This window comes from Lissotriton helveticus, chromosome 6, assembly GCF_964261635.1.
Source record: "Lissotriton helveticus chromosome 6, aLisHel1.1, whole genome shotgun sequence".
Classification (NCBI taxonomy): Eukaryota; Metazoa; Chordata; class Amphibia; order Caudata; family Salamandridae; genus Lissotriton; species Lissotriton helveticus.
The window spans coordinates 1,103,187,289-1,103,202,551 of NC_136067.1; the positions used below are offsets into that span (position 1 = coordinate 1,103,187,289).

The 15,263-nt window shown below is 42.0% G+C and overlaps 1 protein-coding gene across 1 annotated transcript in view; it reads left to right on the forward strand.

Moving 5' to 3' along the window:
• The window catches only part of LOC144761652 (two pore calcium channel protein 1-like), a 603,295-nt gene that overhangs the window by 391,579 nt on the left and 196,453 nt on the right, over positions 1–15,263 (forward strand). The window contains exon 11 of the mRNA XM_078646942.1: positions 13,611–13,796. Within this exon, the coding sequence (XP_078503068.1) occupies positions 13,611–13,796 (186 nt within the window). The remainder of the gene's footprint in view (positions 1–13,610; positions 13,797–15,263) is intronic.

Consider the following 15,263-nt stretch of genomic DNA (forward strand, 5'->3'; position numbering starts at 1 on the left):
ATCCACCATAGGCCAGAAGGAGGCGTAAATGGTCAACATTGTCAGATGTAGCTGCTCAACTGCAGGTCACTAGCAAAGCTCAACCTTAATCTCTTTACTTTTTTAGAGGACAAGGAACCGGTAGCCATGTTCCGGACCGAAACCTGGCTCAATGAGGACTCTATGCCTGAAATTGCAATGACCCTTCCCCAGGGCTATGCAATTGCCAGGTGTAACTATGAAGAATGTAGAAGGGGAGTGGGAGGAGCCATCATTTAGAAGGAGGAATGAAAATGGAAAATGGACCGCATTTCAATCTTGGGGGTGCGCATGCCTATTATTTTCTATGAAACTCTCCTCAATTTTCACATTTTTCAGTTTATTAATATATTACCCACCTGCCTTTGCCACCCGGTTCATCCAGTCCCTCCCGGACACTGTGGCAGAACATAGTCTATTGAAAAACAGTTTTTTGGTGTCTGGAGACTGAAATCTCTATCTGGAGAAATAAAACTGTGAAAATGCATAAAACATATATTGGACCTAGCAGCAGTGCAACTGATACAATGAGTTGACAACTCTACCCATAATCAAGGCCACCTATAAGACCCTACATTTACAGATATACCCACACTGGGGATATTTTCTGGTCAGACCATAACATAATAGCTTTTCAACTCTGCAAAACCATCTTGCCTTATCTATCCAGACTAAGACAATACTAGTCAAAGTTGGTTCAAGGAGCATGGGAGAACACGTGCACCAATTCTACCCCTGAAATGGCTGCGGACATCGCTGACAGCTTCACCAGATTTGAGGCCTGGATGCTCAGTGCCCTAAATAACGTAGGGCCTGATTACTATCTTGGCGGATGGGTTAGTCCATCACAACAGTGACAGATATCCATGCGCCAAAATATAAATCTCATTATATCCTATGGGATTTGTATTTCAGTGGACAGCATATCTGTCACAGTTGTGATCGAGTAACCCATCCACCAAGATTGGAATCAGGCCCATAGTTCCTATAAAACAACAAAAGGCCAAACACCCGAGGACGAGCACCGTGGTGCTTTACATAACGTTTAGAATTCAAAAAGGAATTAAAAGAAAACTGGAAAGAGCATGGAGAAAACATGACAATAAAACCTGGAGGAATAACTATAAGAAGGCATTAAAAAAATATGATTATGCCATTAGGGAAACTAGAGTTAGTTATTTCTCCATGAAGACTGATGAACAGCGTGATGAAACCTGCTAAAAATCAACCTGCCCCCCCCTCTGTCTTAAACTCGCTGTAACATGCTTGCCAGTGTTATCCTGGAGACGGTAAATGACATCCTTCTCACATTTGCAGGGGATAGTGAGGCAACTTAGCCTCTCCAGATATTGCATTTTATCAGCACAATAAACAAAGAACTTAGCATTATTCCAGAAATCAATTTGGAAGACACTGAAGACATTTTAAAATCTGTAAAATCAGGGTCTCCGTAGGATCTCACCCCCCGGATAGATTGAAAGGTGGAAAAGTAATAACGTCTATTCCTTTTTTTTTGTTTAATATTTTTTTATTACGTTTTCAGAAAAAGAGACATATATTAAATGAACACATTATGAATAAAATAGAACAATTAATATATCAAATAAAACATGAGCAAATAATTCAAAAGAGAAGAAGATAAAAAGAGGTGAAAAAAGATGGAAGAAAACAAGAGGAAAGAAAGAGATTTAGAGAAGAAGAAGAAAAGGATGAAAAAGAGAAAAAAGGAATAAAAGAGAGATAGAGATTAAGAGAAAGTAAGAAATGAAGATGCAGGTGCATGTGTGGAAAGATAAGATGTAAAGGGTAGCAAAAGTAGGTCAGATTTAATTTTCTGAGAAAGAGTAAGAGAAGAAACAGTAACAATTCTGTGTTTGTCACAAATATAGTCCCACCAAGTTAATAATGATAATTTAGAGTTATCTTTCCAACAGGACAATATCACTTTAAATGCTAGTGCAATAAATAAATCAAACTGCAAAGTAATATGATTAGAAACATCAAAATCAGGTGCGGAGGAACCTAGAAAAACATTTTGTATTGTTAATGAAATATTACATTGAAATATTGTCATACATTTAGACCAAATAGATTGCCAGGACTTCAATACATTAGAACAATCATAACGTTGATTAATTAAAGTCCTAGTGGATTCAGAACAAGACCAACACAGGGATGAGGAAGTAGGGGAAAACTTGGATATAGAAACAGGAGTAATAACAGCTCTACTATAAATAATGTAAAGAGATTGCGTAATACGTGTGGCAATAAAAGTTTTAAATAACTTGAGCCATAATTTATCCCAAGAAGATGTAGGGAGTGACAAAGATAAGTCTGCTTCCCAGAGTAATTCGACATGGGATTTAGGTCGTTCAGTAACCGGTGATAACAACATCTTATAAATAAAAGCAGCCGTAGGTCTATGTTCCTGAGAAACACTATATCACTGTGAGGGTGAAGTGAGTAAGGAAGAAGCTAAAGGGAAATTGTTGGAAGATAAATAAGACTCTAAAGCTGTTGATATTAAAAGATACTCATTAAAAAATGAATCGGGTAAATTATACTGTAATTGTAATTCATGGAAGGGAATAACAGAATTATGCTGGATTAATTGATGAATACAAATAATTCCCTTCTCCTTCCAATGTTTGTGATAAAATGATTGACGTTTATATTTGGTACATTTATTATATCAAATAGTGGAAGACAAAAAACATTGATATGAATCTAGACCATTGGAAAAAATATTATATAATAATTGTCAGGAGTATTTCAAAATAGGATTATCTGCTATGAAGGTACAATTGGACATATACTATATTTCGGAAAGAAAAATCTTTTAATAGGGATCGCTCAAAAACAATCCAACGAGGGATAGGGATATCTGTAAAATCATGAGTTAAAGCAAAAAATTCCCGTATTAAAAATGCAGAATGATAGGATTTAAAATCAGGAAAGCACACACCACCTTCTGTCCTGGGACGTTTGAGTTTCATAAGAGCAATGCGGGGGTGTTTGTTATTCCATAAAAAAGTTTGTACAAATGGAATTGATCTGTGAAAAATACAAAGCAGGAATCCGAAAAGGTAGCATGGATAATGTATAAAGGACATGGGGCACAATCATCATTTTAATAGTATCAAATCTACCCCACCATGACAAATGAAGAGGGGACCATGAAAGGAGGAGTGATTGTATTTTGGTAGTTAGTACATTAAACGTATAACTATTGGTGGTAGATAAGGTAGAGGAAAACCAAACACCAAGATATTTAATTTTTGTGGGACACCAGGTAAAATATGTATTATTAAACATATATTGATAGCAAACAGAGTTCAAGGGTAAGATTTCTGTCTTAGAAAAGTTCAACTTATATCCAGAGATACTGGAATATACCCGGAATATACCCGAACTTCATCCAAAAAGTGAGGGAGGGAGGTTTTAGGGTCAGACACATATACCAGAGTATCATCAGCGTATGCTGACAATTTGGTTTCCATAGAATTATGTGAAAAGCCATGAATACATGAATTAACTCAAATACGCTCAAGGAAAGGTTCAAGACATAAAACAAATAACAAGGGCGAAAGGGGACAACCTTGGCGTGTGCCTCTATATAACGGAAAAGATTTAGAAAAATGGTTATTAACAAAAATACTAGCGCGAGGAAAAGAATATAGCAATTTAATATAAGAAATTAAATTTGGACCAAAACCAAACCATTGGAGTGTATTGAACATGAATTTCCAGTTTATGCGATCAAAAGCCTTTTCCGCATCTAATGACAATGCTGCAAGTGGGGATTTGTACTTCCTCCCGAAGGAAATAACATTAGCAAACATGCCAGCATTGTCCGAAGCCAATCTGCCCTTAACAAAACCAGCTTGAAATGTCTTAACCAATAGTGGGATAATATTCTCAAGGTGAGAGGTGAGGATTTTAGCAAATATCTTACACTCAGAATTGATTAATGAAATGGGACGATAGTTTTTACAGAGACAATGATCCTTATCAGCTTTGGGAATAAGGACAATCAAAGCCTCCATAAAGGATCCAGAAGCTTTGGAATCAACAATGAATGATTTAAAAAGGGCCAGAAGTTTGGGAGCATAAAAGAGGAAAAAGTGGAAAAAAATTCAACAGAAAGACCATCAGGACCTGGTGCTTTCGATTTTTTTTTTTTTAAGGATTTAATGGCTTCCATTATCTCCTGAAGAGTAACCTCTCTTTCTAGTAATTCAAATTTATTAGGATGCAGAGGGGGATTAGAGAGGCCCGAAAAAAAGGTGTGTAAATTTTGATTAGAGGTATTCTTATCATCCGAATATAATGATAGATAATAATCATGGAATGCAGTTGCACTATCTTCATCAGAGGATGCTAAAATATTAGTAGATTCATTTAGAATAGGACCAATATTTTTACATTCAGATTTAATTTTCGAGTAATTGGCCAACATCTTGCCAGCTTTATTTTGACCCCGTGATACTTAGACTTAATTTTAAGAAGACCATTACATACATCAATTGTGGCAAGCTTGTTAAGAGCAGATTTGGACTTACTCAATTCATGGAGAACAGAGGAAGATCTAGAAGTAAAGTAATTATGATCCAGCAGTTTAAGTTGTTGTAGTAAAGTTGTATACTTGGCTTTCACGGTTTTCTCCTTATTTGCTGAGTATGTAATAGCAAAAGCACAGAAGGAAGCCTTAAAGGCATCCCAATTATTAGCAATGGAGGTGTCCAAAGGGTTGTTAATAGTAAAAAAACGTGTTAATAAAAGTAGTAGCTTCAGTTACAAAAGCAGTATCTGACAACAAAAAATTATTGCGTTTCCAGCAACCAAATTTTGGACTACTCGGGGAAAGATCAAGAGCACAAAAAACAGGGGCATGATTAGAAATAAAAATTGATCCAATCTCAGAGGATTGAATAGATGGGAGTAAGGGTTTTCTAACCAAAATGTAATCAATTCTAGAACGAGTATGATGAACATTAGAAAAAAAGTAAACTCAAGAATGTCAGGGTTACAGGTCTTCCAAACATCGTATAATGAACGAGAGGCAATGGCAGATTGAAATGATTTATGAGTTTTATCAGGATTAAATTTACATTTGGATTGTCTATCCGAAAATGGGTCTAACCATTGGTTAAAGTCTCCAGCAACAATAATATTTGGGCCATCAATAGAGGAGAGTAAGATCTTAATACTATCTCAAAAGTCCGGGTCTGGTTTAACAGGGCCGTAAATATTCAATAAAACAAGTTATTTATTTTGTATAACAACCTTAGCCATTACCCAGCGTCCATCACTATCACATTGTGTAGATAGAATTTGTATGTGGATCGATTTATGAAATAGTATAGCAACACCACCTTTCCGATTAAAGGCTGGAGAATAAACAACTTGACCCACCCTTTGTCTTTTTAATTTATGTGATTCTAGATCATTACTATGCGTTTCTTGAATGAATGAAACATGAGAATTCAATTTAGACAAATAATGTACCTTTTGTCTTTTGACGGGGTTTCCAAGAACAAGAACATTCCATGTGACAACATTACACATAATGGAGGGAAGGAAAGGTAAAACATGAATGGAGGTGATACACTTCGGGAGAACAACTGTACGCAGTAAGACACCACTTATTAGATGAAAACAAAAAACAAAATGTACCACAGCAAATAACAATAATAGTCACAAGCATCAAGCGACAAATTAAAGAAAGATAATCATTTAAGGAAATATAATGAAAAACATTCATATAAACAAAAAATTGATAATGGAAATGCACTATGAAAAAAGTAGGATAACAGGATGATAAAAGAAGAGAGGAAAAGAGTAAAGAAAGAGATAATAATAAGAAACCGTAGCGAGCAATAGCCAAGATGCAAAAAAAGAGGGGAAAAGAAAGAGAGGAGAAGGAAGAAAAGATAGAAAAACAGAATAAGTAAACAGATCATGGACAAGAGGCCAGATCTGAAAAGAGATAAGCAACAGATATGAGAGGGTCAAGGTAATGCCGAAAGAACAAGGACAGCAGTAATAGGAAATAGGTACTAAAAAGCCTCTTAAAAAGGAAAGAAATAATAAAAGAATAATGAGAGAAAGAACAGAACAAAGAAATAGGAGTACTTTAAGTGATATAAAACCTAAAAGAATAAAAAGGTAAATAGGAAAGAAAAACAAGTAATGGAGAGATAAGATAGATAGATATTTAGAAGAACAGTAACAACCATTTATCTAAAAAAAGATTAAGCATTAATGTCCAAAAGGATAAAAGAAAAAAGAGCAATAGAGAGATAGAGAAGAAAAATGAGTAATAGAGAAACAAGATAAATAGAAATTTAGAAAACCAATATCAATTAATTAATGAAGAAATAAATGAAGCGTCAGTGTCCATGTTACGAGAAGAAATGCTGTTTAGAAATAGTTTCAGTTTTTCAGGATTGTCAAAAGAACGTGAACTTCCCTCATGAGTGATTTTGCAAAGGCACGGATGGAGAATGCCATATTGAATATTCAAATGTCTCATCTGGGGATGAAGAGCCACAATTTCTGTACAACGAACATTCGTTGCATTGGAAACATCCTGTGAAATGAAGTGCCCCGACCAAATGAGACGTCGTTTAAGTTTAACAGCATTCAGAACCTGCTTAAGTTCAGTAAATTCCAAGAAGAGCATTATAATACCACGTGACTTATTTGAATTAGAGTGAAGACGACCCAAACGATGAGCACGCTGTATATTGAGAGGTGAGGGCAATTGAAGGTCTAAGAGATCCAGGAGAAACTTCTTCATGAAGGATAGCATATCCGGACCTTCAATATTTTCCGGAAGACCTTAAAGGCGAAGGTTGTTCCTCCGATTTTGATTTTCACGGTCTTCGGTGTGGAGTTTAAGCTTGTGGATTTCTTGTGGAGATATCTTGAAGGTCTACCACACGATGTTCAAGTTCCGACACCTTTCCTTCCATGACAATCCAGCAGTCTACTATTTGCTGTAATTTTTCATTGGTAGCAGACATAAAAGGTTGAAGACCATGTACCTCCTCTAGAATAGAATCAAGGACTCGATTTTGTGAAGAGAGAATGGGAGAAGGTGCATATTTTTTGTGCCTTTTTGGTTTTGCGTCTGAAGAGGATGGTTTAGAGGTGGTATGAGGGTCAATGACCATCCTGAGTTGCTGAGTAGAACGATGAGTAGTAACTAGAAAAGGACAAATCCGGCCCATACACCAGTTGAGAAGAAGATGAGAGCAACGACCATCCAAAAATAGGAAAACAGATTGGAAATAAAGCAAAGGGGTAGTCGCAAAATCAATAGTCACTGGCAAAGGTCTTAAACATACACCCCAATGTGAAGAGGAATCGCCACAGCATGAAATGACCAATATCTGCATATATGCAAGGTAAGGAACCATCCAAATCAGAGGAAGGACAAGGGTCATACAGTGCGCACCAATGAAACAAAAGCACTCTGTATTATGGATACTTCATAACAATTCAATCAACCAAAACTAGTGGCATATTGAAAAAAAGTCACAATTCTAAGATCCAGGTCATATTTGTACAGAGTGCAAGTATAGAGAAAATATCCTTTTGTTGTTCATACTCCTGATGCCAAAAAAGAAAGAAGAAAACTGCATGGCATTTGACACATTACACTGAATAAACTGTAGAAATTCACAAAAGAATAATTAAAATTGTCCACTAGATGGCGCAGTGTCCAAACAATCTGGAGTAGAGTTTCCAGGAATGACTATTATATGGATGTTTCTCTCACTACTGGTCCTGTAAAGCATGAAGTAAAGAAAGATAGCAACAGCAGAGCTGGCAAGGGAAATTAAGGCAGGATGATGAGGGTCACCCGTTCTGTTCATGTACCACAATGAGGCAAAGTTCAAATTTCAGTGCTTCCAAAAAGTGATTAACACCTGAGAGAAAAAATGGTCCAGCTGACAGGAGAATCAGAATGCGAGCGCTGCTACTTAAAAATGGCGGGCGCCCGCATTCCTGTGAGGAGAAAAATACAGCCGCATTTCCCGGGCTCTAGAAAAATGTTGTAGGTGCAGTAAAGCGGCCGAGAGACTCACCGCTGCCACATCATATCGGGACCGCAGGTGGGACTCGAAAACTCAGTGTCAGGAGGCACTTCTGGAAAAGATAGCTCCACGTCGGGGCGAAGCTTACAGGAAGACCACCAGGCTTTCTCGGCGTCCAAGCCACGCCCCAATGGCGTCTATTCTGACACACATGTTCAGTCATTCACTACAGTCGGGGACTGTTCCACCAGCATAGAAATACGCCATTATTAAACCTTTACTGGAAAAATAAATAGGCTGTCTCCCTACAATGTGAAAACAACTGACCAATCTCTCTTCTTCCAGAACCCAGTTGAATTCTGGAGAAGTTTGTAAACAAAGAATCTTGCGCTATATCTGTAAACAAATGGAATTTTAAATCCTTCCAAACTAGCTTGATACCAGGAAGTAGCAGAGAATCAGCTTTGCTTGCAGCTATGGAGGAACTAAGAGCTATTTTGGATCAAGGAGGCTCAGCGGCCCTAATTTGAGTAGATTTGAGCATGGCATTTGATAACCGTCTCCCACCCACTACTGGTTAGTAGGCTGGAAGAAGCAGGCATTTCCGGAACAGCACTAAAATGGCTGACTTCCTACCTCCAAAATAGAACTTTCCAAATATATGAAGAAGCTACCCACTCCAAAGTTTACTTTCTAAAATGCTGCCTGCCTCAAGGCTGCTCTTTATGCCCTCTTTGTTCAAGAGGATTGCTGCAAGCAGTCTGAAATTAAAGGGGAAAAAGACTCTAGTTCTATTGCTAGGAAACAATCCCGCCAGGTGGATGGAACTGAACTGGCTGGACTTTCTTGGCACTGAACCCATCCATAGATTGTAGGTCAAGCGTTTAGGCTTCCAGATCGATAGCAAGCTTTTAATGGACGACCAAGCCAAGAAATTGGCCTTAAACTGTTTCGGCATACTCAGGACACTGAGAACACCTTTGAGATGGCTGCCAGGACCCTCAGGTAGTGGTGATGCAAAGCTTAGTTATGTCAAGACTTGACTGTAGGAACTCCCTATATTTGGGAAGTCCCAAGTACATTGTGAAAAGACTCCAGGTAATGCAAAATGCTGCAGCCTGATTTTTTTATTTTTTAAACTAAGCACCAATCAGCTACCCGTGGCCCTGCCAACCTTACCCTGGCTCCCAGTGCTCAAAATAATTCAGTTTAAGTCACTTTGCCTTGCTCATCGAGCAATGCACAAAATCGGCTCTGGCTTATACAAAGATTGTTTGCACCTTTACAATCCTATGAAAACATTGCGCTCCACAAACCAGCAACCATTCATAACCCCTTGCACTAAGAAAAACAGGGGAGGAGGGCGTTCATTCGCTTTCCTCGCTCCCAAGCTCTGAAACACTTTTCCCTGGAAGAAAGAAGAACGGAGTCTGAATTAAAATTCAGAAAATCTTTAAAACTGTCCTTTTTAGCTAATATGCTTACCCTAGGCTATGCAACCTGAACACTGTCATAGCACATGGAGGCCCTTCTGGGTAGCCATGTGCTTTAGAAATCTACATGAATAGAATAGAATAGCGCCGACACTTCCAGCATTGGTGCTCCTACCCAGGGGCATCGAGCCACACTGCCATCTGTGTTTGGAAGTGTTGAATTATTGGGCCAGTCAGGAGTTGAATACTGACAGTAGGAATTTATGATAGTCAAGGGGTATATACTTAATATGAAAATCATGGAATGACAATAAGGTGGCTAGCTTGGGATAACTCAGGCAAGAATTTAGGTTGCTTATTGGAGGTTGTGTTGGTTACATTTTGCTAGATGGTTGCCTGTTTATAATTATTTTATTCTGGAATGAGTAGTTCAAGATCATTTTTAGAACATTTTGGAAGGAAAGTGTTGGAAATGGGGGTTGCCCAAGTCTCAAAGGGGGTAGCATGGCATCAAGCGGGCAGGCCAAACTTCGAGGACATGTGAAGCATTCACGCAGTACCCACAGACGACACACCAATTACACCACAAAAGAGGCAGGACACCAGTTTGAGTTGGAAAAAGATACGTCGTTTAGTAGGGTTTCCAACCTGCAAGGCAAAAGAATGCAAAACAGTAGTGTCACATAAGACGCCCAATGGCGCCAGAGCCAAGTAAATAAAGGGGGAAAATTATGTACATAGGAAGTAGTCCATGCTGAAAGGGAAAAAGGATGGAATAAAAATGTCATTAGATCTGGGGCCAATCTGGCGGGGCCAACTCAGACTCTCATCCTACAGGGAAGGCTGTAATTGCAAAATTCTACATTAGCATAGCAATACATCATGCACATTAACACCAAACCACCCCTGTTAGGGAAGAAAACATTAGGGCATCACGGCATAACATGGGCAGGAACACCTGCAATAAATCAGCCTATCTGGCCCATCAATCTGGTACATAACAAGGGCCTGGAATAACATCAGGCCAACCCATTGACCAACCTAGGCGGATCATACCTCGCCCAGCATAGATATCAGGTAGGAGCCCTCCTTATAGATCAGGAACACCTGTAAGGGAATAGCTAGGCTCCCTCTACCAACAACCTCGGGGTATGAACATCAGGGTGTACACAACAACCCACCCTTCCTTGTCCCCTGATGTCCCAATCCCAGATCGGGGACGCAGTACGCTAGGCACTCTACTTTAGCATAAGGCCCAGCCCTAACTAGGGAGAACAGGCAGTTAGCAGTCACCTAACCCCTAGGCCCGTATTACCTTGAACCTAATGGGGGCCAGTCTCTGGGCCTAAGATCCTCAACCTAGGGCATAAAACATCAGGCGTAGCTTGTGAGGCATGAACTCTTCCAGGGTCACCTTAGGGGAAACAATAACCCACGGGGTATAGAACCTTAGGCCTACGAACCTCAGCTTAGGGTAACCCTCCCCGGGACCTAGACATGCCGTTTGGTGAACCTACAGGGTAACTTGCGTTATCATAGTCCGCAATCAACTGGGAGCACAAGGAAATGACATGGGACGTCAGGCGGTCAGCACTGACCCCAGTAGCACACTTTTCTGTAGGCTGTTATTCAGCACTTCCTTAACCAGGGATCACTCTGTGACTAGGCCAGGATAACCAGTTCTCTAGGGCTCAGGTAACTCTTTGTCATAATGATCTTCCAGAGCCTCTCCCTTCCCCTAAGCAGGGATTAATTCTACTTATGGCAAGAACCCGGCCTCCACTTCTCACTGTGGAGATGTTGCTCAGTCTCGGAGGTCTCATGCGTACCTCCAGGGCCTACAGGGCCCAGTCCCAATTTCCGACAGAAGAGGGGTGGGGGCGAGCACCGACCCTGTGCCCCGTTGCCTTCTCCACCCCCGTCACCGTCTAATTAAGGCCCCACTCACCGGCAGTCCAGAGGATGTCTCCTCGAGCACCGGCACTCTTCCGGCATCACCCGGGCCCCTCCTCTCTCACGGGGACCCGGGACCTCTAGAGGGGCTGCTCCGGACTCGCGGCAGCACAGACAGGATTGGGCGCTCAGGGCTCTCTTCAGATCAGGAGAGTCCCGCCAGCAGCAGCGCTCAACCGGGGCTTCTGAGGTAAAGGCAGGGCCAGCACCGATCCTGCGTCTCGCAGCCCCCCCCCCCCTCCTCACGACAGCTGGGCTCTCCACAGGGCACTCCGTTGCAGGCGGAGGCGGGGTAGGCTCCCGCCCTACGCTCTCTCTCCACACGGCGGCGACGCTTCTCGTGGCCAGTCGGGGCTCCCTCTCCACCACGGGAGCCCCGCAACACTGCCGTCGGCTTCGCCCGGGTTCCCTCGGCCTCACGGGAACCCGGGGCTTTTCAGCAGCTTCCGTGGGCTTCCCGAGCTTCTTCCTGCTGCCCGGCTGGGCAGCCAATCCGTGCACGGCGTTGGCGGGGGCGGGCCGATGACGCGGCTGGGCCCCCGTCACGTGATGGGGGATGTCGGCGGCCTCAGGGCCTAACGCAGCCCTTCCTTCACTTCGGCGGCCCTCTCCTGGTACCGGGGGCCGCCGCGACGATAACCACCCCAGTGGGGGGTCCCCACAACAGCGCCGGGCCGCGGCGGTGATATCCGGCAGCAACAAGGGGTAGGCTCCCTTTTTAATTAATTATTTATATCGTCCAAAGCGCGCCTCCACAACAGCGCTATTCACAGGCTGCCAGTCTCCTCAGAAAACAGCGAAAACGGCGCTATTCACAGCGCACTGCTCCTCCCTCTGCCCACAACCTCAGCTCCTTCCTCAGACTACGTAGAGGGGGCAGGAATCTAGCACTTCCTCAGCGCTTTCACATGGCCTCACAGCATCTCAGCCAGCAGCATTTCCTTTGGGGGCACGATCTTCCCCATGGTGCTTCAAAGGGGCAGACAGTCCGACAGCAGTTCCTCAGGGGCACATTCCTCACCTCCTGGGCGCTTCTTCACGCAGCGCTGGCGGGGTACCCGGTCCAAACAGCATCAGTGACCTGGGTAGGGGCCCTCCCTTGTCAGGGGCCCATGGGGACAGCAGCGGGGGCGTTTATAGGGGTGCAGGGCCCAGCTCACAGGCCCATGTGGCGGTAGCACCTCACAACAGGTCCCCTCCCTTCCTTGTCCCAGCGCTGACTGACTCTCTGGTGACACTTCTCCCTATTTATACCCTCCTCCCTCACAGAGCCAGCACCTTCCGGAATGTTGGGGATAACTGGTTCACACTGGCTCAAGGGGAGGGGTTGAGCACCCTGGGTGCCAGGCTTTCCCTCCAAAACTAGGGGTAGCTGGGTAATATTATCTAGTCCGCTGACCTATGTCAGTCCAGTGGCAAAACCCAGGGCCATGGCATCCATTTTAAATACAATACATTTCAATCAGGTGCAGTTTTAAAATGGGGAAATTTACAAGTGCTCACATTATTACATGTAATTACATTTTTCACAAGGGGTCTCACACCACTCATGGCCTATACAGGTTTAATCCCATGGGGGAGACAATCTAGATAAGGGGGTCAAAAGCGAAAAATTTGGGGGAAAAGGCCAAGTCCAACAGAAAGTCTTTCATATTTTATATAAATGTCATCGAATGAGTAAATTCTTAGAATTTACTGATGATGAAATTGGCAATTGGGATGCAATTAGTAGCTGTTTGTAATATGTTGCCAAAGGAGCATCTTTGCTTCATGCGTTGCTCGCATGTTCCTTGGAGTAATAATATTGAAAGAAGCTTTTGCCAGATTCAATATTGTTGGCTTGTGGGATTTTAAGATGGAACATAAGTTGATTATCTTTGATGGGTTATTTCACAATAAGGATATTCAGCCAGTTTGGAAAATATGATTTGTTAAAGGCTTGATCCAGGCAATTAGTCAGGGTTCATTAGACCAAGAGTCACTTAGAAGACATGTTTATGGCAAAGAACCATTTGATGCATGGTGATTGTATAACACCTTTACAATTGGAATGTAATTGGTTTTACTGTGTTAATTATTTGCATATATGTGGTGCTTTGCTTAAATCAACTCTTAAATCCAGTGTGCCGCAAGCCAATCACTTGTATTTTTCTTGTTTCAGGGCCTTTGTGTATGCCTATGATGTGATCATTCTAGTAAATGCAATTTTCATTGCTCTGGATGAAAGAAATCCTTTAATTTCATATGCTGAATGGGCATTCCTTTCTTTATATATTCTTGAAATACTTCTGAAGCTGTATACATATGAACCAAAGACATTTTTTGCAAGAAATCAGTTTTGGAACTGGTAAGTGTAAATTTATTTTCTCTTATTTCACTTTGGTGTATGGTATCAAACATTGAAAGTATTATTAGACCTTGTGGTTACTGTCTTTTAAAAAGTTGAATTGTTTTATTAATTTATTTAGAATGTATTTTAAATGTGAATCTAGTGACTGATGAAATTATTAATATTTTTATAAACGATTACTGTGAGTATATTTAACAACAGTATCAGTGTGGTCATAGTTTATGGTCTATATTCTAGTTGTATTTGTGTTGTGATGATTCATGTTTTACTTACACATTTTTAAGTTTTTCTTAATAACCATAAATAGTAACATAAAAAGTTGTCATAATATTGATTCCCTATTGTTTCCTTCATGCACTATTTTCTCCCAGGTATAAAGTCTCCTGAAAAAAATCTGAAATGAAAAAGATACCTTAAACATATTTAACACTCTATCGTCAGCGTTACGCAGAGAGGAGCCCTGTACTGTCGCTCCCCGAATTGCTCAATGCGGGTTCTGCTTGCCACCCCAGCTGGGTTCTGCCTCACAGGTTGATTTGGATCGGCCAATCGCCCACGAAGAGATTAATGAGGCAATAGCTCACACCTCATTGGGCAAGACCCCTGGTCCGGATGGCCTCCTCCAGGAATATTATACTATGTATCGTGAGACCCTCATCCCGCGCCTCGCTGATCTGTTCGAAGAGGCTTTGGAGAAGGGCTCCTTCCTGCCCAAGACGGACATGGCCACCATGGTGGTACTCCCAAAATCTCAACCGCCAACGTTGCATTGTGCGGACTACCGTCCGATTTCTCTTATAAACACAGAGGTTAAAATATATGCCACAATTCTTGCCCAACGGCTAAAGCCCTACCTCCCACATTGGTCTACCCGGACCAGTGCGGGTTTATGCCCGCACGTGGAACATAGGCACGGTCTCCGGAGGCTTCATCTGGCCTTGGCTCTCCCGCAACTTGCTTACCCCCTACTTGGCGATTCTTCTCGTTGAATTTGAGAAGGCCTTTGATTCGGTAGAGTGGAGGTATCTGGGCGACGTGCTGACCACAATGGGTTTTGGCCCCCACTTCCGTAATCTGGTAAAAGTCCTTGATGGACAGCCCAAGGCTCGAGTCTTAGTCAATGGAGTTTTATCGGAGGCCGTCCCCATTCAAATGGGAGCGAGACAAGGTTGCCCCCTCTTACCCCTTCTCTTCGCCTTGGCGATAGAGCCCCTGGCGACCCTGATTCGGTCCGAAGACTGTGTTCAGGGATGGGAATGGCCCTACTCGGAGGCGGACAAGATCACTCTTTACGCAGACGATGTTTTAATCTTTTTGGCTGTACCCACTCTGTTGGGCCCTCAGTGCTTCCAGATCTTGCAATCCTTCGGGTAAGCCTGCGGCTGAATTCCGATAAGTCGGTCCTGGTCCCTCTACACTTATTCTAGAGACTGCTATGACTGGCAATCCACAATACCACTTAGA